General features: G+C 45.7%; 1 protein-coding gene across 1 annotated transcript in view; it reads right to left on the bottom strand.

The window, feature by feature from the left end:
• Positions 1 to 27,831, bottom strand: part of PITPNM3 (PITPNM family member 3) — a 1,226,694-nt gene that overhangs the window by 345,524 nt on the left and 853,339 nt on the right. Inside the window, exon 6 of the mRNA XM_063956002.1 lies at positions 18,701 to 18,890. Within this exon, the coding sequence (XP_063812072.1) occupies positions 18,701 to 18,890 (190 nt within the window). The remainder of the gene's footprint in view (positions 1 to 18,700; positions 18,891 to 27,831) is intronic.

The following is a 27,831-nucleotide window of genomic DNA, read 5'->3' as shown; positions in this document are numbered from 1 at the left end:
CAGCGCCGGTATGCTGGTCGCCGGGAGCCCGACCGCCGGCATACTGAAGACCACCCCACTCGGACAGTGTAAGGAGCAGGGAGCTGCTTAAAAAGCTTCTCCTCGTTAAAAAAAAAAAATCGGACGGCAGCGACGATGGATCGGAGGCCAGGGGGGGTTTCTAGGTACTCTGAAACCCCCTCCCTGCGTGCGCGTATGGGTATGGCTCTGGGCAATCATAGCTGCACATGGGAGGTGCAGCTAAAATGAAAGTTAAAAAGAAATCTTCCTTCTAAATGACAGGGAGGGCACGTGCCTGGGTGCCCCCCCCCTGGATCCGCCACTGTCTATTCCTGTCTTTAAATGTGGTGACATTTATTTTAAACCATCAAGTACTATAGCTGCATTGCGCCACTTGAGGCACTTTCCTATCTCTCTGTTTTATTCTATACATTCCTCTAGTTTACCTAGATCCTCAATCATTGGTTTTACCCCTCCTGGTGTGTCTACCCTGTTGCATACTTTTGTGTCTGCAAAAAGGACTACTTTCCTTTAATGCTATTTGCAATGTCACCAATATAGATATTAAAAAGCTCTGTCCAAGTACAGATCTCTGGGGTACTCCACTGGTAACATTACCCTCCTGTAAATGCACTCCATTTACTACAACTCCGTTTTCTATCCTGCAACCAAGATCTTATCCATTCAACCATTTTAGTGTCCAATCCCAAGCTTTCGAGTTTATTTAGCAGTCTGCAATGTGGGACAGTGTCAAAGGCCTTACTAAAGTCTAGATAGGCTATATCTATGGCCAAACCTTTATCTATTTCTTTAGTCACACAGTCAAAAAAGTCAATAAGGTTTGTTTGACATGATCTTCCCCCAGTGAATCCATGCTGTTTGTGATCCTGTAAATTGCTGGATTTGAGATAATCCACAACTCCTTCTTTTAGGAGTGTTTCCATCAATTTCCCTCTTGCCTCTTTCTGGCTTCCAATTTTGTGCAGTGGGGCTACGTTCGCTCTTTTCCAGTCCTCTGGAATCACTCCTGTAGCTAGTGACTGACTGAATAATTCTGTTAATGGTGCTACCAACACCACTTTAAGCTCTTTTAGTATCCTTGGATGTATCCCATCTGGCCCCATTCTCTCTACATTGTATCTCTTTCCAAGGCTTAGTACATCTGCCCCAGTGTGTCTTATCATAAAAATCAGTAAATTTGAACGAATAAATGACATTACTTTATATTCTAGTAAGTAATATATTTAGTCCACAAGAAACTACCATATTAGTTGGCTCAATAATATTCCTGGGGGCACATTTAAGAGAATAAGTTGGAATTTAGTTCAAGAAGTCATTTGAAAATACTAGAAATTCCTGTACATTTGGATCAGGTTGAAATGTCTTTCTTATCACACTCCCCTGACGGATTGTTGTGATGCACACAATCATGTAATTTGCATATAAAAGAAGATTTCATGCAGTATATAATATTTATTATGAGGAATAGTTATTGCACTATATACTGTATAACTGCTTGTATTATGGTATATTGGTGAGGTGCTTCGTACAAATCTTTGACTGAATGAGTCACCTGTTCTTTGATGGACAGTGGTTGGTTTATAACACAATATTAATTGATGGTAGGAAATTACATTGTATGAAGCTTCATTGTTTTTATATTTTGTGTACATTCTTTTGATGTGAAGTGTGGGCAGTATCTTCTATGCAAATTAGGCACCATTGCATAGGATCATTCAGGAAGTTCACATATTGATTAATGATTTCCTCCTTGTCATTTATATGCATTTAAACCCTACAAATATATTGGTATAATAATTCTATAAAATTTAGAATTCCTGCTATGTGTACTATAAAATACACTGCATAATGAGTGACATAATAAACAGTGACATCACTAGGGGAGTGAGGGCTGCACCGGGTATAGCAAAGATTGGAACAGCAGCAAATCTGTATTCAGCACAAGTGGTAGCAGGTAAATGTATGGTAGGTTGTTGTAAAGATAAAGGCCACAGACACCAAAAGATGTATCAGAAGTCCTTTGGATTAGAGAAAGAGGTGGTTCTCAGAGAGCAGAATAGGCTTCAGTCAGAGGCAGGTCTAAAGCTAGATACAGACTATATGATACATTGTGAAATACTGGTGCTTTTTAAAATTCTGCACAATCATCATATAGTGTGTATGCCCAATCCGTCTTTCACAGAATCATCCAATTTAATGCGCTGTATGTCCAACGGGATGATTCCATGGCTGATGTGGTTTTGCTACATGCAGCATGTAACAATACATCACACCGTCATACAGTGGATCATTACGTGTGTACGGCGTATATGATGTATCGTTACATCACAACACTGTGTCACTGGGTCGCACCGACAGAAGGGTATACCTAGCTTAAGAGTGACTGCGGAAAAATATTTTGAGATGAGGTTTGAGATGTTTGAAGTGGTGATGCTGTAGGTGAGGAGGAGCTATTGAATTGGATTCTGGAGGATATAGGTAGCCAGTGTAGGGATTTGCAGAGTAGTGTACTAAATGTCAGGGCAAAAGGAAGATCATTCACATCTCATTGAATAGGAAGGATTAAAGCTGGGCAGACAGGTGAGGAGAGTGCCAGAGAGGAGAAGCAGATGATGAGAAAATAGACAAGATTTTAAAATGTATATATTGACTAAAAAATGAGCTCATTCTAGCAATATTTTAAGACAGTGGGCGAGACTGGATGTAGAGATTGAGGCAGAGGATGGCGTTAATGGTGACACTGGGCTTGGAAGTCTCATAAAATTAATCCTGACATACTGTGCAGGACCTTTTTTATACAGAGTGTTTTTAGTACTTACTCATGTTGTGAAATGTTCTTTTTCTTTATAGTTGTATTGTAGAAAGTGTTTCCGTAATAATGATATGTGGCTGTAACTGACATAACTGAATTTCTGTAGTTTCATTGCTGGCCTTCCCAACCTTTTTATACTTCACTGGAAACAAGATGAACTAATGTCTTCTTGAAACTTTTGATTCCAGATCTCAAGCACAGATTCCGTACAAAGCAACAACTACTTTATAAAGGCAATTCAGGTAAAACAAATTTCAATACTATATCATAAAATTCTTAAATAATCTTTTATATATATATATATATATATAAAATGTGTGTGTGCGCGCGTGTGTGTGTGTGTGTGTGTGTGTGTGTGTGTGTGTGTGTGTGTGTGGTGTTCTGAAAAAAAAAGCATATAAATATATATACACAATTCATTGTCATTTATTTGAAATCTGACATTTCTTAGCAGTCACACAGGATTAGAACCCATGACCTGTTACACAGAAGGCAGACACCTTACTGATCAAGGTTTTTGCACCTGGAAAGCAAGCCTGCTAATTCTAATTATATGTAGCTACTGTACTTAGAATTGTCAATTCAAAACCATTGCAACTAAGCAGATCTGTGTAGTGAGCAGCCACACGCTACATAGCTCTGCTCAGTCACTCACAATGCTGATTATTTCTCTGACAATTATTGTACATGTGTCACACCCAGGATTAGATCCCACGACCTATTACACTGGAAGCAAGCACCTTACTGATGGAGCTATTTGCTCCTGTATAGAAAGAATTAGAATTATACTGTAACTATATGAAGTTACTTGTAATTGTCAAAGAAGTAACTTCATATAGTTAGGATTCTCATGCTTCCTATACAGTAGCATATAGCTCCATTAGTTTGGTGCCTGCTTCCAGTGTAATAGGTTGTGTGTTCTGTTCCTGGGTATGAAACTTGTAAAATGTGTATCTATAATAAAGAGGGTGTGACTTGTAAGGTCTAGAGAATAGTGGGGCAGGGAAGTCGGCTACGGAAGAGATAGCAGCACCAGTCAATTAACTTAATTGAATGATGTCGCTGAACAGGAAACGGGATGAAAGGTAAGATGCCCCCCTACAGAGCAAAAGCCCGGCAGCAGCCGACACCGTTGCCTCCCACAGTTACGCTTCTGCATCTGCCACGGTATCTTTGGCAGTGTGATCCTGCAAAACTGCAGCATGATCAATAAGGTGGGGGCTCACTACGGAGATTGAGGACCCATAGTCTCTTAGGCCGTCTCACTGCAGGGGCCCCTAGGACCTCTTGACTATGCTCTCTGCAGAGTCTACCTGCTTATTGCCACACTCCAATGGACTGAGTGGAAAGGGAACAGTCTCTTTGTGCACTCACCTCCCAGGTTAACCAAGCAAGCCAGGCTCCAGCTCGAATTTGGGGGATGAGTCTGGGGTGCTTGGGGGAAGGGACATTTCATCCTCAGATGGACGATTTTCCCATATTAGTAGCAGTTCTTGTCCAGTCAGGGTTTCCAATGGTCTCTGATTACTTGTGGCGCAGAGTGGATCGGTTGCTGGCCAATGCTTGTTTTGAGGGGTGATGAGCGGGGGCCATGCTGCATTCGGCAGCATGGCATCGCTAACGATAGCCCCAGATCTTTTTGAATGTTCAAAAGATCTGAGACTGTCGCTAGCGACCTGCGGGTGTGCATGCATCGATGCCTTTATTGTTCATACACACGGAATGATATAAACGATGTGTCATTCCAATCGATCTGGAGTTCCCACATCGTGGGTATAATCGTTACGTGTGTACCCACCTGAAGTGTGTGTGTGTGTATAAAATAATGCTATAATACATTATTTTATGAATAATTAAGTATAATGGCATACAATAGTGTAGAGTACTATAGCATTCTGTACTACATTAAAATAGCTGTAATTTGATCTCTTGTTGTTAGATTTATAAAATATATATATACATAAAAGAATAAAAACAATTCAGCGCTAATAACTGGTTGGATATATAAAATAAGAAATTTATTTAGAACATAGACCATCAATTTCATGCACATTAGCATATAATTACTGTTGCAACAGATAAAAATTAATAAAAAATACCAAGATTAAAAAATAGGGCAAAAATCAACACTGCTGTATTTAGTGAAAATATCTTGAAATGCTAGCGCAGTGAAACGCGTTGGTGCTAAGACTGGGACTTTCAAACTGCGAGATCTGCCTGTAATCCACCTTTTGGGAACGGTGACCCCTTTGGGGCAATTTCTGGGAAGATAACATCTGGATCTTGCTACGGTTCATTCCCTCCACCGGTACCAGCACGGGACAAGCAAACCAGTGAGAGGATCTCCATTTCCAAGGAGTGCTACCTATTGGAGGACTCAATACAATGAACTGGTAACACCGTACAAAATTTCCCTAGGATAAGGCTTCTTACAATATACCCAGCATTTCAAGATATTTTCACTAAATACAGCAGTGTTGATTTTTGCCCTATTTTTTAATCTTGGTATTTTTTATTAATTTTTATCTGTTGCAACAGTAATTATATGCTAATGTGCACGAAATTGATGGTCTATGTTCTAAATAAATTTCTTATTTTATATATCTAACCAGTTATTAGCACTGAATTGTTTTTATTCTTTTCTGTTTCTAATAAGGGTCTAACTAGCCCTTTTATTCAGCAGCTTGAGGATCCACAACAATTGTCAGCGCCATCCTACCTTGGTAGTTTTCTTTACATATATATATATATATATATATATATATATACATACACACATATATTTATCAATATATGAGGGGGCAATATTTATCTTGCATCCGGGCAACTGGGATGAACTTACGCCACTGGGCAGATGGACTGGCTCGAGAGCTACCCATGGCAAGAATCTACCTGGACTAGGATCTGGCCAAGAGTTGCAAGATGTTGCCATCATGGATGGCCTTCCAACTGGTGTAGTCCTGGTGAATAATCTTGGTGGTAGTATCACTACTGCCTTTGCTAACGCCAACACCTGGAGTCAAGGGGCAAGACTACTGTCATCTCTATTTACACCAGCACAGCCCAGCCCAGAGGACAAGACTGTGGACTACACTGTGTTGGTTAAACTGACAGAGCATTGCGAGAACGGATGGCTGCTCATCGTTCAACCATCCGTGCTGCAATAGAATCCAGGCATAGTGAACACCCTGTTGCACACCATTTTGTGGAGGCTGGACATAGTATGGCTAATTTGAAATACATGATCATTGATCACGTACCCCCTTCATTACGCAGCGGGAATCGCTCACTTAAATGACTTAAGTGTGAATCGAGTTGGATTCACCGATTAGGCACACTTACACCTCAAGGACTGAATGACAATTTGGGCTTACATGTATTTATATAATTAATGTCTTCCTGCTTCTGATGTGTATATTTTATGCATTACAACCTCATGTATTTTATTTATGTGAGTTTATCATCTATGTTCCTGATGCATGCAGTCCATTTACCTTCTGCTTATGTACATTGTTTTTATTAGTGCCGGTCACCGTGGCAATGGACATTGGGAGATGACGTCATCCGTGGGCGCCATGCTTCCTGTTTCCGGTATGCCGCTGACGGCGTTTGCACATGGGCCCTCATTCCGAGTTGTTCGCTCGCTAGCTGCTTTTAGCAGCATTGCACACGCTAAGCCGCCGCCTACTGGGAGTGTATCTTAGCATGGCAGAATTGCGAACGAAAGATTAGCAGAATTGCGAATAAAAAATTCTTAGCAGTTTCTGAGTAGCTCGAGACTTACTCCTACACTGCGATCAGTTCAGTCAGTTTCGTTCCTGGTTTGACGTCACAAACACACCCAGCGTTCACCCAGACACTCCCCCGTTTCTTCAGACACTCCCGCGTTTTTCCCAGAAACGCCAGCGTTTTTTCGCACACTCCCAGAAAATGTCCAGTTTCCGCCCAGAAACACGTACTTCCTGTCAATCACACTACGATCACCAGAACGATGAAAAATCCTCGTTAGGCCGTGAGTAAAATAACAAACTTTTGTGCTAATTTACTTGGCACAGGTGCACTGCGAACATTGCGCATGCCCAGTTTGCGATTAATCGCTCCGTAGCGGAAAAAAATAACGAGCGAACAACTCGGAATGAGGGCCAAGGTGGGTATATAAGGTGAGATGTGTTTATTACTGTTTGTATATGCCTGAGGACGATGTAAAGTAAATAACATCGAAACGTTGCATTTAATCTTGCCTTATTGAGTATTTTTTCATCCAGGTGCCGCTGGAATTGCTGTGCTATTGTTGGACTCATGGCCGGGGAGGACCTGCAGCGGGCACCGGAGCCCATACTACACTTAAAGGTGTGCTGCCTCAAGATAGTTTGTATATATATATATATATATATATATATATATATATATATAGCTCAATATATGGGGGGCAATATTTATCTTGTCTCCAGGCAACTGGGATGAACTTACGCCCCTGGGCAGATGGACTGGAGCGACAGGTACCCATGGCAAGAATCTACCATGACTGGGATTTGGCCGAGAGTTGCAAGATGTTGCCATCATGGATGGCCTTCCATCTGGTGTAGTCCTGGTGAATGATCTTGGTGGTTGTATCACTACTGCCTTTGCTAATGCCATCACCTTCCTTCCTTCCTTCCTTGTTGGAACCTATGGGAGTGCCCAGTGATGCTTCTGACCCTAATGGTTTGTCAACTCTGGCGGTGATTACAGTGACTTCCCTATGACTGACCCCCAACCACACCGACCGTAGTAATCCCAGCCTAGACCCTGTGTAGAGTGCCCTAACTTAAGAGAAGGTGAGGGCAGCAGGCTCAAATCTCTGACCCATTTCTGGAAGCCATGAGGTACCAATCTGGCAGCGGCCTTGCCGGGATGGGGACAGGGAGTGTGACCTGGTGGAAAGGGTTACTCAAGGTAGTCAAGGTAAACTGGGATAGGCCAGATAGAAAGCAAGTCACACTGGTGATTTCTAAGAGCTTTTGAGAACAACTGACATCAGAAATCCCTTTGGCTAGACACCAGGGGACAGACCGAACACTAAAGCGCCTGACAAAGAACTTTTGTTGGCCTGGAATGTTGTATGATGTCTGGACCTACTGCGAGTCCTGGCCTAGTGCTCTGGCTCCCTTCAGGTCCTTGATAATAGTAAGGGGACCTTTCTAATGTGTGGCCAAGGACATAGTAGGTTCCCTACCCGTGTCTAGTAAATCAGGCAAGCGATATTTCCTCACTGCTGTGGATTACACAACCTGGTATCCAGAGGCTGTTGCTTTGTCTGCTAAAACTGTGGAAAAGGTAGTAGATGCGCTGTTAGGCATATTTACCAGATGCAGTTCATGAGTGATCTGGTCCAGTGTCTCTGGGAAAGGTGCGGAGTGAGGCAACTCTCTACCACCCCCTATTACCACCAAACTAATGGACTGTGCAAGAGATGTAATGGAACTCTAAGCTATAGGCATTTGTGACTTGGTAGACTGGAAACGACACCTGCCGCACCTCCTGTCTGCATATCAGGAGATGCTGCAGGAGTCTACTTGCTTCTCGCCCTTTGAGTTACTAAATGTCTGCAGAGTCTGTGGACCGCTTGACCTGTTCATTAATTCTTGGGAAGGGAAGCTGACTCACTAGCATGTTGGAGTATGTGTTAAAGCTCAGGAATCGGTTAGAGAATCTCAAGGGGCTTGCACTAGTGTATCTTGAGAAAGCACAGATCAAGCAGAAAACTTGCTATGGCTAGGGCACATAAAGTAGGGCAGAAGGTGCTGGTTCTGGTGCCCATGCATCAGAACAAGCTATAGGCTGCCTGAAAAGGACCATAGACAGTCTCAAAATGCCTAAGTGACATCACCTATGTTGTGTCATTTGACAGCGAAGGTAGGAGGCAGCATACCTACCATGTAGGATCAAACATGTGTGTGACTGCTTGGTGCAGCGAGGTGCATCTGGTCATAGGCAGTCACGGAGATGCTCGTTGTATTATAGGGCTGTCACAGCGATGTTCTTTGCATTATACAGCAGTCACTGTGATGCTCGCTGTATTGATATACGATTAAGTTGTTGGCTGTCTGGATCCCGGCGTTCAGGATGCCGATGCCGGAATCCCAACAGCTTGCAAAACCAGCCAAACAGGACTATTCCCACTCGTGGGTGTCCACGACACCCATATAGTGAGAATTAAACCTGTGGCGAGCCCGCAAGGGGACTCTTTGCGCATGCCGGCCGGGATGCCGTTGTCTTTGCTGGCATCCCGGCCATCGGTAAATCATACCGAACCCTCTGTATTATATGTGTTACGTTCCTGGTGCTCAGAACAGGAGAGATGTTGCGTAGTGAGTCCAGAGCACCAGGACGTGACGCTGAAATAAGGTGTGGTATGGAAATAGCCCCTAGCACCCTACCTCCATTGTTTCACCCGTGTGGTCAGTTCACGCCTGCGTGACTATGGTTTCTTGGGCCCACGGCAGCCGCGTTTGAAGGGCGGATTAGGTCTGCCCAACTCCGATGCCCCCAGGTCTTAGAGTGAGACAAGGCATGAACCGAGACAGGATAATAACAAGGGGACCTCTAACTAAAGCAAACAGAAGGCTAGGGTCTACTAACTACCCTAAAACTAAATATATGTGCGGCACGCCGCCAAAGGAAAAGAACGACAAAATATACCACTGTCCACACCCCACACGGCACCGTCGTGTACCGGGGAGGACAGTGAAAAGCGGAAACCTCCGCAAAAACACCAGTACAAAACAAACGCTAGGATTAAACGGCCTAGGCCGCAACACGCGGCAGAAGCCGCTACTCACGGAACCGGGAGAGAACCCCAATCAACAAGAACCCCCAGATGACTGCAACAGGTTCACTTGGACTGGAAGGATTCCCAGGACCGGCTTCAGAACTCCAGGACTCAGGAGCACGGGGAGCAGGATCGACCAGATACAGCAGACCAGGAGCAAACTCTGCAAGGCAGGAACAGCGTACAGGAAGCTATCACCGGCGAGGCTGCAGTGTGCTGGCTCCCATAAAAAGGCCCGGCTGGCCAATGACAGGAGGGCCAGCAAGACCAGCCCCCAGACACTAATTAATAGTTGTCGTGCAGCTGCCCTGCTGCACGAACAACTAATCAGTCTTATCTGGCAACGGGGAACGTGGTCCGCCAATGGCGTCCCCGTTGCCATGGACCCGGTGGCTGAGGACGCCCGGCGTCCTAGCGTTGCCAGGGACCCGGCGGCTACAGTACGCACGGCGTCCTGGCGTTGCTAGGCGCCGGGCGGGCAGCGAGGGAGGTGCGGCGGCCATGAGCGTCGCCCGGAAGCAGACCGAGCGGCGCCGCGGACCGCGGCACCTAACAGTACCCCCCCTTGAGGAGGGGTTAAAGAACCCCTAAAGCCGGGTTTCTGAGGAAATTCCTGAAAGAATAATTTCTTAAGTTTAGGGGCATGCAGATCCTTATCCAGGACCCAAAGACCTTTCCTCCGGGCCATAGTCTTTCCAGTGAACTAAAAAATACAGCCGGCCTCGAGAAACTTTGGAATCTAAAACCTTCTCCACCAAAAACTCTTGTTGCCCCAGAACATCCACCGGAGGTCTACCCTGAGAAGTTTTCCGAGTTAATCTCCTGGAAGAAATATATTGCTTCAGAAGGGAACAATGAAAAGTATTGCCAATTTTGAGTGATTTAGGCAAGCGTAGCCAAAAGCAACTGGATTGACCTTCTTTACGATAAGGAACGGTCCAATAAATTTGGGTCCCAATCTAGCCGAGGGTTGTCGGAGCTTGATGTTGCGGGTTGACAACCACACTTTATCTCCCACCTTAAAAGTGCATGGGCGTCGGAACCTATCTGAAAAAAACTTTCCTCGGAAGGCAGCCTTATTAAGGGCAAGGTGCACCTTTTTCCAAATCATTCTGAGATGGGAAGTTAAGGTCAACGAAGAGACTGGAAAATGAGGGTAAAAAGAATTGGCTCTAGGATGAAAGCCCAGGACCGAAAAGAATGGCGACTCCTTGGTGGAAGAATGACAAGAGTTATTATAGGCAAACTCGGCCAAAGGAAGAAATTCAGACCAATCATTCTGAAGTTTGGCTGAGTATAGTCGTAAATACTGTTTTAATGACTGATTAACACATTCAGTTTGTCCGTTAGACTGTGGATGGTACCCAGATGTTAAAGAGAGTTTCATATTTAAAGAGGCACAAAAACGTTTCCAGGAACGGGCAATGAATTGTGGTCCCCGATCAGAGACAATATCCATGGGTAAACCATGGAGCCTGAAGACATGGCGGAGAAACAAAACTGCCAACTCTTGAGCGGAGGGTAATCGGGGAAGAGCAATGAAGTGGGCCATCTTACTAAAACGATCTACTACCACCCAAATGACTCGGAACCCAGCTGAAAGCGGAAGGTCCACCACGAAATCCATGGATATATGTGACCATGGCCTGAGAGGAATGGCCAGAGGCATGAGTTGCCCGACCGGCAATGATCAAGATACCTTGTACTGAGCACAAAGCTGACAGGAACGGACAAATTCCCTCACATCTTTAGAAAGATTAGGCCACCACACTGAGCGAGAGATCAATTCCAAGGTCTTAGAGATACCCGGATGACCAGAAACCTTATTATCATGAAACTCAGCTAGAACAGTGCCTCTCAGAAATTCAGGGACGAAGAGATGATCTGCAGGAGTGACACTGGGAGCCTGCTGCTGAAGCTGGACTAGCTGTGTAAATAAATCCTGAGTGAGGCCAGCCCGGATGACAGACGATAGGACTATGGGGGTAGTAGCCAAGTGGTTATTGTGAACTGGAAGAAAACAACGTGACAGGGCATCAGCTTTCGTATTCTTGGAACCAGGCCTGAAGGTGATGACAAACCTGAAATGAGTAAAAAACAGCGCCCAACGTGCCCGTAGAGCATTAAGCCGTTTAGCTGACTCAATATACTGCAGGTTCTTGTAGTCAGTGAACACAGTAATGGTATGCCTTGCTCCTTCAAACCAGTGCCTCCACTCCTCGAAAGCCCATTTAACTGCCAACAATTCTCGATTACCAACATCATAGTTGGATTCTGCGAAGGAGAATTTTCTGGACATGAAGGCACATGGGTGTAATTCCCGAGACTCCGGGTCTTCCTGAGAAAGGATAACACCCACTCCAACCTCTGAGGCATCTACCTCGACAATAAAGGGGAGATCCGGGTTAGGGTGTCTGAGTACTGGAGCTGAGACAAAGGCCTGTTTCAAGGCCAGAAAGGCAGACTTGGCTTTAGGCGACCAATTGGAAGGGTCCGCTCCTTTTTTTAGTCAATGCCACAATAGGAGCAACCAAATCTGAGAAGGTATGAATAAAACGCCTATAATAATTTGCAAACCCTAAAAAGCGCTGGATTGCTTTTAAGTTCGTGGGTTGTGCCCAATTTAGGATTGCCTGGAGTTTTTTTGGTTCCATGAAAAACCCCTTTGGAGAAATAGTATACCACAGGAAGGACACTTCTGTGATGTGGAAATCACATTTCTCCAGTTTGGCGTACAAATGATTTTCCCGTAACTTCTGAAGGACCAGTCGCACATGGGTAATATGTTGTTCAAAGGACTCAGAGTAAATCAAAATGTCGTCTAAATAAACGACTACGAACTTTCCTAGAAAGTCGCGAAGTACGTCGTTAATAAGATCTTGAAATACAGCAGGAGCATTAGACAGCCCAAACGGCATCACCAGGTACTCATAATGTCCCGACTGTGTGCTGAAAGCCGTCTTCCACTCATCCCCAGATTTTATTCGGATGAGATTGCAAGACCCTCTAAGATCAATTTTGGAGAAGATAACGGCAGTACGGAGCTGATCAAATAGTACCGAAATCAGTGGCAAGGGGTAGGTGTTTTTAACAGAGATCTTATTCAGAGCCCGATAATCAATACATGGTCTGAGCGACCCATCTTTCTTCTCAACAAAAAAGAACCCTGCACTCAATGGAGATCTTGAGGGCCTAATGAAGCCCTTCTTCAGACTCTCCTGTACATACTCATCCATTGCCGTAGTTTCCGGCCCAGACAGGGCATAGAGTCTCCCTTTAGGCAAAGAGGCACCGGGAACTAAGTCAATGGCGCAGTCATAGGACCGATGAGGGGGCAGAATATCCGCATTACCCTTGGAGAAAACATCTGCAAAGTCCTGATATTCCAAGGGAATAAGATCTGGGGTGACTGCCGCAACCCGGACTGGACGGGAAATACATTCCTTAACACAAAAGGGACCCCATCGGGAAATCTCCCCAGACCGCCAATCTATGGTGGGATTATGAAAGGCAAGCCAGGGGTGACCCAAAACTACGGGGACTGCCGGACAATGGGTAAGGTAAAACTCGATTTTCTCAGAATGTAGGGCCCCCACTGTCAGCTGTACTGGAGGTGTGCGGTGAGTGATTACCCCATTAGAAAGCGGACCACCATCCGAGCCGTGCATGGTGATACGTTTATCCAAAGGTATCTGTGGAACGCCCAATGCCTGAGTCCAACCAAGATCCATGAAATTTCCCGCAGCTCCACTGTCGACAAAGGCCGACACCAACGAACTGAAACTACCAAAGGAAATTTTTACAGGAACTAATAAGGAATCATTAGAGGAGATCAATTGTAGACCCAAGTGAACCCCATCACAATTCACTTGGTCAGAGCGTTTCCCTGCTTATTCGGGCAATTGCGTGCGACATGTCCCTTGCCACCACAATACAAGCAGAGACCAGAATTTAGCCTTCTGGTTCTTTCCTCTGGGGACAGCCGGAGAGACCCATTTGCATGGGCTCCTCGACGTCCTCAGGGAAAGTATACACACATGGACTAGGCCTGAAACTAGCTCCTCTTTCAGCCCTCCGCTCCCGGAGACGACGATCAATTTTAATAGCAAGCTCCATGAGTTTGTCTAAAGTCTCTGGAGCGGGGTACTGAATAACTTCAGACAAACCGAGGCGAAACTGACTGCGCAGGGCCGGGTCATTCCAGCCACAGTCGTTCGACCAATGGCGAAACTCGGTACAATACGCTTCTGCTGGATTTTTCCCTTGCTTTAGTGCACGCAGGTGGCTCTCAGCCGATGCTTCTCTATCAGGGTCATCATACAAAAGGCCTAAGGACTTAAAAAAGGCATCTACCGATAGCAAGGCTGCGTCATCGGCTTTTAACCCAAAAGCCCAGGTTTGCGGGTCGCCTTGAAGCAAAGACATCACAATCCCGACCCGTTGAGACTCAGTACCAGAGGATCGGGGCCTTAACCGAAAATAAAGTTTACAAGCTTCCTTAAAATTAAAAAAATCCTTTCAGTTACCCGAAAAACGGTCAGGAAGATGCATCTTTGGTTCTGGAATCATACTCGGGGAGGCTCGCAAAAGATCTTCCTGCGATCTCACCCGAAGAGTAAGATCCTGAACCATCTGAGTTAGTTCCTGAATCTGCTTGGCCAAAAGTTGGCTGGGATTCGGTCCTATTACTGCCGGATTCATGAGGCCGAATCTCAAGACCCACCAAATACAAATAACTCTTTATTCTTTTTTGGGCCGGTGATAATGTTATGTTCCTGGTGCTCAGAACAGGAGAGATGTTGCGTAGTGAGTCCAGAGCACCAGGACGTGACGCTGAAATAAGGTGTGGTATGGAAATAGCCCCTAGCACCCTACCTCCATTGTTTCACCCGTGTGGTCAGTTCACGCCTGCGTGACTATGGTTTCTTGGGCCCACGGCAGCCGCGTTTGAAGGGCGGATTAGGTCTGCCCAACTCCGATGCCCCCAGGTCTTAGAGTGAGACAAGGCGTGAACCGAGACAGGATAATAACAAGAGGACCTCTAACTAAAGCAAACAGAAGGCTAGGGGCTACTAACTACCCTAAAACTAAATATATGTGCGGCACGCCGCCAAAGGAAAAGAACAACGAAATATACCACTGTCCACACCCCACACGGCACCATCGTGTACCGGGGAGGACAGTGAAAAGCGGAAACCTCCGCAAAAACACCAGTACAAAACAAACGCTAGGATTAAACGGCCTAGGCCGCAACACGCGGCAGAAGCCGCTACTCACGGAACCGGGAGAGAACCCCAATCAACAAGAACCCCCAGATGACTGCAACAGGTTCACTTGGACTGGAAGGATTCCCAGGACCGGCTTCAGAACTCCAGGACTCAGGAGCACGGGGAGCAGGATCGACCAGATACAGCAGACCAGGAGCAAACTCTGCAAGGCAGGGACAGCGTACAGGAAGCTATCACCGGCGAGGCTGCAGTGTGCTGGCTCCCATAAAAAGGCCCTTCTGGCCAATGACAGGAGGGCCAGCAAGACCAGCCCCCAGACACTAATTAATAGTTGTCGTGCAGCTGCCCTGCTGCACGAACAACTAATCAGTCTTATCTGGCAACGGGGAACGCGGTCCGCCAATGGCGTCCCCGTTGCCATGGACCCGGCGGCTGAGAACGCCCGGCATCCTAGCGTTGCCAGGGACCCGGCGGCTACAGTACGCACGGCGTCCTGGCGTTTCTAGGCGCCGGGCGGGCAGCGAGGGAGGTGCGGCGGCCGTGAGCATCGCCCGGAAGCAGACCGAGCGGCGCCGCGGACCACGGCACCTAGCAATATGGTGGGCACTGTGATGCCCTGCATCATATGGCATTCACTAGGATTCATTCTGCATTATATGGCAGTAATAGTGATGAAGTCTGTATAGTATAGCATGCACTGTAATGCTCTCAACATTAAATGGCATTCGTTGTAATGCTCTCTGTATTATATGGCAGTCACAGCGAGGCTCTCTGTATTATATGGGGGTCAATGCGAACCTCTCTGATTATCTGCCGGTCACGGCAACATTTTCTGTATTATATGGCACTGGGTGTAATGCTCTCAGTATTATATGCCGGTTATTTTCTTGCTCTCTAAATTATATGGTGGTCACTGTGGTGCACTCTGTATTATACGGCAGACATTGTGATGCTCCCTGTATTAAATGGCGGTCACTTAGATGTTCCTTCTATTAAATCAAGATCACTGAGATGGTCCCTGTGGTCAATGGTGGTCAGTGCGATGCTCCCTGCATTCTCAGCGTACTTTGGGTATTGTATGTTGAGATATATATATATATATATATATATACACATACACTGGAAGCACAGCCCGGCACTCCTCTGAATAACAGTACGCTCCGGTGCCCTCAGTAAGGTCATGATCTTTTGAATACAATCACCGTTACTGAAAGTCTCTGAGTGCCGCAGTCTTTTTTCAATGATTATATATATATATATATATATATATAAAGCAATGAGAGTATGGCGCCACAGGTGGGTGTGGATGGAAATAATTAAATATGTAAAATTGTTACTATACAGACACTCCCTTGTTCATATAGGGTGTCAGCTAACCCCTACGTTTTCAGCATGGGTCAGATGCTTTTAATAACTTAAATGGGAGGGGGGGGGGGGGGGGGATAGGGGTACCAGCGACCGACAGTGTCTGTTCAAATATATATTTTATGAAGATAGGCAGGATACGTAAAGGTGGGATAAAAAATAGTACATTTATTTACATAAAGTTAAAAAATAAACTAAACATGGAGGGTAAAAGTACTCACAAATACTAGGTAAGAATCAGCTAAAACCATAAACATATAAAAGATATATAAATATGAATAAAAAATCTGAGACAAAATGCTGCTTATCTTAATGTGGAGAGTCAGATGTGCCCCATATGACTCTCCACATTAAGATAAGCAGCATTATGTCTCAGATTTTTTATTCATATTTATATATTTTTTTATATGTTTATGGTTCTAGCTGATTCTCACCTAGTATTTGTGAGTACTTTTACCCTCCATGTTTATTTTATTTTTTAACTTAATGCAAAATAAATGTACTATTTTTTATCCCACCTTTACGTATCCTGCCTATCTTCATAAAATATATATTTGAACAGAAACTGTCGGTCGCTGGTACCCCTATCCCGTGTGTGTGTGTGTGTGTGTGTGTGTGTGTGTGTGTGTGTGTGTGTGTGTGTGTGTGTGTGTGTGTGTGTGTGTGTGTGTGTGTGTGTGTGTGTGTGTGTGTGTGTGTGTGTGTGTGTATAAAATTTGCTTAGCTTTTTCCTATGTTGTTCGTAAGTGGATCAATTTGACTGAAAGTTATCTCCGTCTTCGGTACATAAAATGCATTACTGATTGCATAAATATGTTTATATAGTTGGAGGCATAGAAAAATTACCCAAGTGCATCATTATCTTATACATGTTTGTGGCAATTTGCCTCTTTTTTTAATTATCTGTAAATGTATTAATATTCTTTGCAAAATAGGCATAAAAGTGCAATGCCAGTGATGTTTATTCTATTTCCCCAGATATACAGATGGTAAACCTAATTAGAGATGAGCAGCTTGAATCCGTTTTATCAGAGCTGGGATTTATCCAATGATCCGGCAGAGTGGACTGGATTCATAAACATATGAACTGACAACAGCTGAAAAGGTTTACGCTCAAAATTTTGCAGATGAACTAAATGGCATGCAAGTAGAACATACTGTACATACAGATATGAAGTGTAATAGCATGCATGCACTTTATATGTCACCTGGATAGTAAAGATACACTGATGTCATTAAAAAAACTGAACACATTTACATTTGTTTGCTATAAATGAACTAGGTTTAAAAGAAATCCAAAATGCTTCCGAATCATGGAACCACTTCTATACAGTGTCATTGACCTTTTCTACAGTACTTCTCTTGGCACCAATAATTGCTAGTAACAGCCTAAACTACAGTAGTTTTAAGCAGGGCTGGATTAAGGGCCACATCGGCCTGGAGCTGAAAATATTCAAGGGCCTATTGAGAGAAACTGGGGAGGTGTGATCATTGCTGTGTGGGTGTGGTGAGATCCATGTGGGCGTGTACATTCCCTACACTATCAGCTCCAATGTCTCACTAAATATGTAAAAATATAAAAATAATAATTTTGTAAAAACAATAGAAATGCAATCTAAATAGTATTGATTCTTAGTCGACCGTGTAGCCAGCTGTTGGCTAGTGATCAAACTGCCATGGTGATGGGCCTATTTTTATGTGGAGGCCTGGAGCTGTAGCTCCATCCATCCCATTGTTAATCTGGCCCTGGTTTTAAGTTTACCATCGCTGCTACCCAGAATCTAATTTTACAAGCATTATAGCCCATTTTAATGCATTAAAAATAAGAAGAACCACAGGTACAACACAGGGGTGCAAAGAGAAGAGGAGACGGGTTGAAAAGTAACCATGACATTGCCAAACAGATTCTTAATTTGGCCCTTGATGGGGCATAGCCACGCACCCCCACCTGTAAATGCTCTCCCAGCACCGGTGCCCAGGACAGCTATTAAAGTCCCTGGTAAAACACACTCATGTAAAAATATGCTCTTGTAGAAAAGCCATATGTAGTGCCACCATCTGAGATTTTGGTTCCTAGTACAGCGGGATTGGGGATATACTGTAGACAAGTGTTTTGGGACCTGGCCAACCCGTTTCAAAAAGTGGCGCATCCTATAGATGCTGCGTCATCTCGCTACTAATATTCTGATAATATAACTGTCACTGTCTAAGATAATCAGCCAATAATTTATACTTAGCTTTTTGAATCTGTAACTTCAATAGTATTAGGTGGGTGGAAAAAAAATACTTTAGGGGGAATATTGTATTTAAATATAATGGAAACTCTGGTAAATGTAGACTCTGAATAATTTTTATAAGCACAAATACCTTCAGAAATTCTTTATATTTTGTTTCTTTGACACACAGTTGAATAAACTGCTGTATAATAAAAGGTTATCCAAATAAATTGCTGTGAAATAATACCTGTCCATTAAAGCCAGCCCCATCTGGTGACTTCAGGAATTCATTGTAAACTTGGTTTGCTCTGCTGATCACCATGGCAACTGCATCTTGGTACTGAGGAGAGGAGATAGCCAGCAGCGGCAATGCGGCCAGTGGTATGTGGTCTTCACTAATGCTCAGGCAGTTCTCATCATAGCTGTATGGGTTAAGGCTGTTGAAAGAAAAAAAACTATTCAATAAAAGCACCAATAAGAAATGATATCACACACATTACAGTAAGCAGACTCTGAGCATGTTTTAGCATACTGAATGAGAGGCTCAGTGATACTGGTCAGTGTTCTGTCAGTGACCACTCTGAGAGCCTGGCACATATCAGCCATATAAGTAACAATTGTTTGTCAGTGTCCTTTAGAGACTCCAATAAACAGCTTTTTTCTGCAGAGATGACAGGAATAGCACAGTAATGCATCTTCTTCCAGACTGCTGACTGTAGACGTAAGCCTGTAAACTAGACAAATGAATAGGAACAAAAGAGCAGTGGCAGTAAAGTTTTGTGGCGTGAAAAGGACAGCCCAATGGAATAGAACAATTATGTAAGCAACATATGTTCTTTATTAACCATAATTCTGTAGTTTGTTGTTTATTTGGATATAAGCAGCTTGAAACTAAAAACAGTCTCTGTACTGATTATATCCTGCTATATGAGAGCAGTCTAAGGCGGTTGTAGTATGGTATGACGGCGGCCGGGCTCCCGGTGGCCAGTATACCGGTGCCGGCATACCGACAAATGGGCGAGCGCAAATGAGCTCCTTGCGGGCACGGTGGCGCGACACTATCTATTCTCCGTCCAGAGGGGGCGTGGACCCCCAAGAGGGAGAAAAGGTGTCAGTATAATGGGTGTCGGAATTCCAGCGCCGGTATACTGTGCGCCGGGATCCCAACAGCCGGCAAACTGAAGACCACCCGTCGAAGGCAAATTAGACGATTTCATTACCTCATCAGTTAACTCATTACCGAGGCAAAGCAGGAAGGGACATCTTGTCTGTCAAAGCAGGGGAGTGATAACTTCCCCCTCCGGCGATGCCACCCTGAGCACACAGCGCATCAGCTCAGTGCTGACGCCCTGTGTCTCCCTGACCGGCTCCACCGCGCACGTGTGGGATCTTGCTACTCACACGCGATCTCCTGCGCAGTCCAGAGCTGGCGCCCGCCACAGCCAGGGACACCTCTGTCCCTGCCGTGGAGATAGGGCACCGCCACCTGCAGCTGTCAAGATCGGCAGCTGTCAGCGCTGCTGACCGTTCATACATTGCCCCCTCATATTGAACTGCTATCTTTTAGATAGCAGTGCCGATATAGACAGGAGAGCTATGCGCTCCAGTTACTGTGCCCGCACCGCCGCAGTAATACATAAGGGAGAAGCGGTATCGGTGTACATAACATTTACCCCATAATTACCTAAAATAATTAGGAATATGTGATATTTATGTCTTCTCCATATTGAAGTGCAGTTAAAAGTATGGAGAAATCACTGATATCACATACTTTTCACTATTTCCTAAACGCACGACTTCCCCCACAGAATCTAATGGGGGTTATCTCCTGACCATATTAATATAAACTGGACGAAGATATATTTATCTCTTGTTTGTAATCAAACTTATTGCCATCTCCATATGGCGACAAGTAGGTTTTCCCCTTCAGTACCTGAACTGTTGGGCAACATTCCCATAGAAACACATGTGGCATGATCTAGAGGTGGGTACAGCCCATACTTGCCTACTCTCTCGGAAGCTGCGGGAGGCTCCCATATTTTGGGGTAGCCCCCCGCACCCCGGAAGAGCAGGCAGGTGGGGAAGGGGTTACAATGACGCAAATCGCGCCATTTTAGCTTAATTAGGTCATAGCCCGGCTCCGCCCCCCGAAGTCTCCTGCAGTGTCTCATCTCCAGACTTCTCCCGGAGAGGAGATATTTAAAATCGGCAAGTATGGTACAGCCTCGATGTTGGATGCAAGCTGTCGATGTGTTACATATGCACGTGCATCTGTGTCGCACTGCGCATCCCAATTATTAGCACCAGCAGGCGCAGAATTAATTTGTACTCAGAGACAGGCAATTCTGGTGCTGTTCCTGGTAGGTAACAGTGGGGTGGCTAGTCAGATGCAGTCATGTCTCAGCCAGCAACTGCATCCAAAGACACAGTCGTGCTGGCATCGGCAGCCATGTTCCAATGAACTTTCTGCACATCCATAGGTGGCGTTCAATAAAGTCGAAATTGTGCTGCGACAAAAGATGCAACTGTAATTAAGTACACCTCTGAATCAGGTTCAATATATCTATATTAATATATACACCTTTTAAAAAAAATAAAGGGAACACTAAAATAACACATCCTAGATCTGAATGAATGAAATATTCTTATTAAATACTTTGTTCTTTACATAGTTGAATGTGCTGACAACACAATCACACAAAAATTATCAATGGAAATCAAATTTATTAACCCATGGAGGTCTGTATTTGGAGTCACCCTCAAAATTAAAGTGGAAAAACACACTACAGGCTGATCCAACTTTGATGTAATGTCCTTAAAACAAGTCAAAATGAGGCTCAGTAGTGTATGTGGCCTCCACGTGCCTGTATGACCTCCCTACAACCCACACAAGTGGCTCAGGTAGTACAGCTCATCTAGGATGGCACATCAATGCGAGCTGTGGCAAGAAGGTTTGCTGTGTCTGTCAGCGTAGTGTCCAGAGCATGGAGGCGCTACCAGGAGACAGGCCAGTACATCAGGAGATGTGGAGGAGGCCGTAGGAGGGCAACAACCCAGCAGCAGGACAGCTACCTCCGCCTTTGTGCAAGGAGGAACAGGAGGAGCACTGCCAGTGCCCTGCAAAATGACCTCCAGCAAGCCACAAATGTGCATGTGTAGTTGGGGATGTGCTCTGCGCTCCCTAAAAATGTTTACTTGTGTGTTTTGTATAGCCGAGCGGCCCAGGTTGGATTAGGAAACTCTTTTCGTTTGTTTCCTGGTTTTACAGAGTCTGCGGGGAGGGGGACCAACCTTTGGCGCTACAGGTTTTGAACTTAGGGATAGTGATTTGTTCGTAATGGAACACAATTTTCGGCAGATAATACAGTGGGTGTGTACAATATATATGGGTGTGATGGAAATATATAAAGGCAATAGGGTGTCTATGGGTGTGATAATGGGTGTGTGTAATATATATAGGTGTGACAAAAATATATACAGAGGCAATGGGGTGTATATGGGTGTGATGAATATATATGGAGGCAATGGAATGTGTCCAGATAAAAATTGTTTATTAGGTGAAAAATGTATTTAAAGAGTTTTTGACAATATTCCTTAATAAAATTAGAAAAAGAAGGCAAATATGTTCAGTGTGGTTCTATTACATAATAAACATATGCAGCACATCAATTAAAAATAAATATAAGAAAATATAAATAAAAATTATGGAATAGAATAAAAAAATATATATAGAATAAAAATAAAATTATATATAACCAGACTTTAAATCTAATGTTAATCGATACGTGATCATTTACACTTTGCTTTTGATCATAGAGACCGGTCTCTTCTACTTTAGAGTGTTATAGGGTTATTATAGTGTGGGTCACGGCAGAGCTGTCTGTGTCCACAAAAAGGTCCGGTTTATAGTAAGTTCCTGTTGCTCCGAAAAAGGCAGTTTGTAATGGCAATGGTTTTCAGGTGAAAGTGTGTCACGGGTTGCTTACGTGTCTTCGCCCTTTTCAGGGCTGGGGAGTCCGTGGGTGTCCTATGCTGCTGCAGGTGTCCTTTTTCTTTTTTCCTTCCTCCGTATCCGCGGTTTGTTACAGGCGCCTGCAACTCCGGTTCCTTTGATGTTACCTCGTTGACGTCTTCCAGGAAGTCGGGATCTCCGGGTTTCGGGTGAGAAGAGGGGGCGTGGTCCAACGCGTTTCACTCGGCCAATGGTGCCGTGCTTCGTCAGGGACAGTGTGCTGGTGTGTGCCTCAAGCTCATTTAGATAGGGTTGAGTCTGCTGTGATTGGTTCAAAAGAGTTTCCTTTCAATCAGTGCAATTAGCACGTCTATTGTGAAAACCGTTTCTCTTCTTATCCTGTCTTTGGTTTGTTTAATAATATGGCAAGCGTGTTTTCGTCTTCAGCTTGTCATAGATAGTATCAGAATACGCATTGCAAGTTTCTGATAGTAAATAGTAACAAAATACACATTGTAAGTTTCTGATACATTCGATTCATCTGCAACATAGTGTCTAAAAATAAGAATTTACTTACCGATAATTCTATTTCTCGGAGTCCGTAGTGGATGCTGGGGTTCCTGAAAGGACCATGGGGAATAGCGGCTCCGCAGGAGACAGGGCACAAAAAGTAAAGCTTTAGGATCAGGTGGTGTGCACTGGCTCCTCCCCCCATGACCCCCCTCCAAGCCAGTTAGGTACTGTGCCCGGACGAGCGTACACAATAAGGGAGGAATTTTGAATCCCGGGTAAGACTCATACCAGCCACACCAATCACACCGTACAACTTGTGATCTAAACCCAGTTAACAGTATGATAACAGCGGAGCCTCTGAAAAGATGGCTCACAACAATAATAACCCGATTTTTGTAACTATGTACAAGTATTGCAGATAATCCGCACTTGGGATGGGCGCCCAGCATCCACTACGGACTCCGAGAAATAGAATTATCGGTAAGTAAATTCTTATTTTCTCTATCGTCCTAGTGGATGCTGGGGTTCCTGAAAGGACCATGGGGATTATACCAAAGCTCCCAAACGGGCGGGAGAGTGCGGATGACTCTGCAGCACCGAATGAGAGAACTCCAGGTCCTCTTTTGCCAGGATATCAAATTTGTAGAATTTTACAAACGTGTTCTCCCCTGACCACGTAGCTGCTCGGCAGAGTTGTAATGCCGAGACCTCTCGGGCAGCCGCCCAAGATGAGCCCACCTTCCTTGTGGAATGGGCCTTAACCGATTTAGACTGTGGCAGGCCTGCCTCAGAATGTGCAAGTTGAATTGTGTTACAAATCCAACGAGCAATCGACTGCTTAGAAGCAGGCGCACCCAACTTGTTGGGTGCATACAGTATAAACAGCGAGTCAGATTTTCTGACTCCAGCTGTCCTGGAATATATTTTCAGGGCCCTGACAACTTCTAGCAACTTGGAGTCCTCCAAGTCCCTAGTAGGTGCAAGGCACCACAATAAGCTGGTTCAGGTGAAACACTGACACCACCTTAGGGAGAGAACTGGGGACGAGTCCGCAGCTCTGCCCTGTCCGAATGGACAAACAGATATGGGCTTTTTTGAGAAAAAACCACCAATTTGACACCCGCCTGGTCCAGGCCAGGGCCAAGAGCATGGTCACTTTTTATGTGAGATGCTGCAAATCCACATATTTGACTGGTTTTAAACCAATGTGATTTGAGAAATCCCAGAACTACGTTGAGATCCCACAGTGCCACTGGAGGCACAAAAAAGGGGTTTGTATATGCAATACTCCCTTGACAAACTTCTGGACTTCAGGAACTGAAGCCAATTCTTTCTGGAAGAAAATTTACAGGGCCGAATTTGAACCTTAATGGACCCCAATTTGAGGCCCATAGACACTCCTGTTTGCAGGAAATGCAGGAAACGACCGAGTTGAAATTTCTTTGTGGGGCCTTCCAGGCCTCACACCACGCAACAAATTTTCGCCACACGTGGTGATAATGTTGTGCGGTCACCTCCTTTCTGGCTTTGACCAGGGTAGGAATGACCTCTTCCGGAATGCCTTTTTTCCCTTAGGATCCGGCTTTCCATCGCCATGCCGACAAACGCAGCTGCGGTAAGTCTTGGAACAGACATGGTACTTGCTGAAGCAAGTCCCTTCTTAGCGGCAGAGGCCATAAGACCTCTGTAAGCATCTCTTGAAGTTCCGGGTACCAAGTCCTTCTTGGCCAATCCGGAGCCATGAGTATAGTTCTTACTCCTCTACGTCTTATAATTCTCAGCGCCTTAGGTATGAGAAGCAGAGGAGGGAACACATACACCGACTGGTACACCCACGGTGTTACCAGAACGTCCACATCTATTGCCTGAGGGTCCCTTGACCTGGCGCAATACCTGTCCCGTTTTTTGTTCAGACGGGACGCCATCATGTCCACCTTTGGTATTTCCCAACGGTTTACAATCATGTGGAAAAAACTTCTCAATGAAGTTTCCACTCTCCCGGGTGGAGGTCGTGCTGAGGAAGTCTGCTTCCCAGTTTCCATTCCCGGGATGAAAAACTGCTGACAGTGTTATTGTCACGAACCTCGGGCAGCGGCGACCGCGCTTGTCCCTGCGGGTGGCCTGGTCTGCCCGGCGCCTCTCTTCCCCTGTCAGTCTCCGGCTTCAGCGGCGGGTCGGCGCTGCTCTCCGGCGGCTTCCCGGAAGCAAGGGCGCCGCCATCACAAGCAAGGGCAAGGAGGCGGAGCAGGTCTGACGTCACCTGCCTGCTCCGCCAATCAGGCTAGGGCGGGGAATTTAAAATCAGATACCAGGCAGAGATCCGATGCCTGAGTATCTTCGTTTCTCCTGTGGAAGCTATGATCCAGAGCTCCCTCGTCCCTGCAAGCATCCTGTGCTTCCAAGCATCCTGTCCCTGCAAGCATCCTGTGCTTCCAAGCATCCTGTCCCTGCAAGCATCCTGTGCTTCCAAGCATCCTGTCCCTGCAAGCATCCTGTGCTTCCAAGCATCCTGTCCCTGCAAGCATCCTGTGCTTCCAAGCATCCTGTCCCTGCAAGCATCCTGTGCTTCCAAGCATCCTGTGCCTACAAGCAACCTGTGCTTCCAAGCATCCTGTGCCTACAAGCAACCTGTGCTTCCAAGCATCCTGTGCCTACAAGCACCTCCGTGCCTCCAGTTACCTCCGTGCCTCCAAGCACCTCGTGCCTCCAAGCACCTCCGTGCCTCCAAGCACCTCCGTGCCTCCAAGCACCTCCGCGCCTCAAGCACCTCCGTGCCTCCAGTTACCTCCGTGCCTCCAGTTACCTCCGTGCCTCCAGTTACCTCCGTGCCTCCAAGCACCTCCGTGCCTCCAAGCACCTCGTGCCTCCAAGCACCCCGTGCCTCCAAGCACCTCCGCGCCTCAAAGCACCTCCGTGCCTCCAGTTACCTCCGTGTCTCCAAGCACCTCGTGCCTCCAAGCACCTCGTCCCTCCAAACACCTCGGTGTCTCCAAACACCTCCGTGCCTCCAAGCACCTCCGTGCCTCCAAACACCTCCGTGCCTCCAAGGGTCTCCCAGCACTCCCTGTACTCCCAGTACCTCAGTGCCTTCAATACCACAGTGTCTCCAATATCTCAGTACCCCAGCCTTCATTATTTCTACAAGTCTTGTCTTACAGGAGACCTACAAGAATTCCTCTGGGCCTCCCGCCTGCCGTCTTAGTTCTGCATGAGGAAGACCTACATCCGGCCATCTCTACTACGACCCAGTGGCGGTTCCTCTTCCCGGTCATCGGAAGAAGCCCCGAGTCCACAACACTCCCAAACCAGGTCAGTGATAGTTATCACATGATTTTCCGCCCAGCGAAAAGTCCTTGCAGTTTCTGCCATTGCCCTCCTGCTTCTTGTGTCGCCCTGTCTGTTTACGTGGGCGACTGCCGTGATGTTTTTCCCACTGGATCAATACCGGCTGACCTTGAAGCAGAGGTCTTGCTAAGCTTAGAGCATTATAAATTTACCCTTAGCTCCAGTATATTTATGTGGAGAAAAGTCTCCATACTTGATCACACTCCCTGGAAATTTTTCCCTTGTGTGACTGCTCCCCAGCCTCTCAGGCTGGGCTCCGTGGTTACCAGCATCCAATCCTGAATGCCGAATCTGCGGCCCTCTAGAAGATGAGCACTCTATAACCACCACAGGAGAGACACCCTTGTCCTTGGATATTGGGTTATCCGCTGATGCATCTGAAGATGCGATCCGGACCATTTGTCCAGCAGATCCCACTGAAAAGTTCTTACGTGAAATCTGCCGAATGGAATTGCTTCGTAGGAAGCCACCATTTTTACCAGGACCCTTGTGCAATGATGCACTGTTTTTAGGAGGTTCCTGACTTGCTCGGATAACTCCCTGGCTTTCTCTTCCGGGAGAAACACCTTTTTCTGGACTGTGTCCAGAATCATCCCTAGGCACAGCAGACGTGTCGTCGGGATCAGCTGCGATTTTGGAATATTTAGAATCCACCCGTGCTGATTGTAGCAGTATCCGAGATAGTGCTACTCCGACCTCCAACTGTTCCCTGGACTATGCCCCTATCAGGAGATCGTCCAAGTAAGGGATAATTAAGACGCCTTTTCTTCGAAGAAGAATCATCAATTCGGCCATTACCTTGGTAAAGACCCCGGGGTGCCGTGGACAATCCAAACGGCAGCGTCTGAAACTGATAGTGACAGTTCTGCACCACGAACCTGAGGTACCCTTAGTGAGAAGGGCAAATTTGGGACATAGAGGTAAGCATCCCTGATGTCCCGGGACACTATATAGTCCCCTTCTTCCTGGTTCGTTATCACTGCTCTGAGTGACTTCATCTTAATTTGAACCTTTGTAAGTGTTCAAAAAAAATTTTTTAGAATAAGTCTCACCTAGCCTTCTGGCTTCAGTACCACAATATAGTGTGGAATAATACCCCTTTTCTGTAGTAGGAGGGGTAATTTAATTGTCACCTGCTGGGAACACAGCTTGTGAATTTTTTCCCATACTACCTCCTTGTCGGAGGGAGACTTGGTAAAGCAGACTTCAGGAGCCTGCGAAGGGGAAACGTCTCGACATTCCCATCTGTACCCCCGGGATACTACTTGTAGGATCCAGGGGTCCTGTACGGTCTCAGCGCCATGCTGAGAACTTGTCAGACGCGGTGGAACGCTTCTGTTCCTGGGAATAGGCTGCCTGTTGCAGTCTTCTTCCCTTTCCTCTATCCCTGGGCAGATATGATCTTATAGGGACGAGAGGACTGAGGCTGAAAAGACGGTGTCTTTTTCTGCAGAGATGTGACTTAGGGTAAAAAACGGTGGATTTTCCAGCAGTTGCCGTGACCACCAGGTCCGATGGACCGACCCCAAACAAGTCCTCTTCCTTTATACGGCCATACTGTGCCGTTT

The sequence above is a fragment of the Pseudophryne corroboree genome, chromosome 2, assembly GCF_028390025.1.
Source record: "Pseudophryne corroboree isolate aPseCor3 chromosome 2, aPseCor3.hap2, whole genome shotgun sequence".
In the NCBI taxonomy this organism is placed as follows: Eukaryota; Metazoa; Chordata; class Amphibia; order Anura; family Myobatrachidae; genus Pseudophryne; species Pseudophryne corroboree.
Note: the sequence above shows the minus strand (reverse complement) of the source record. Positions and strands in the feature narration are given on the sequence as shown.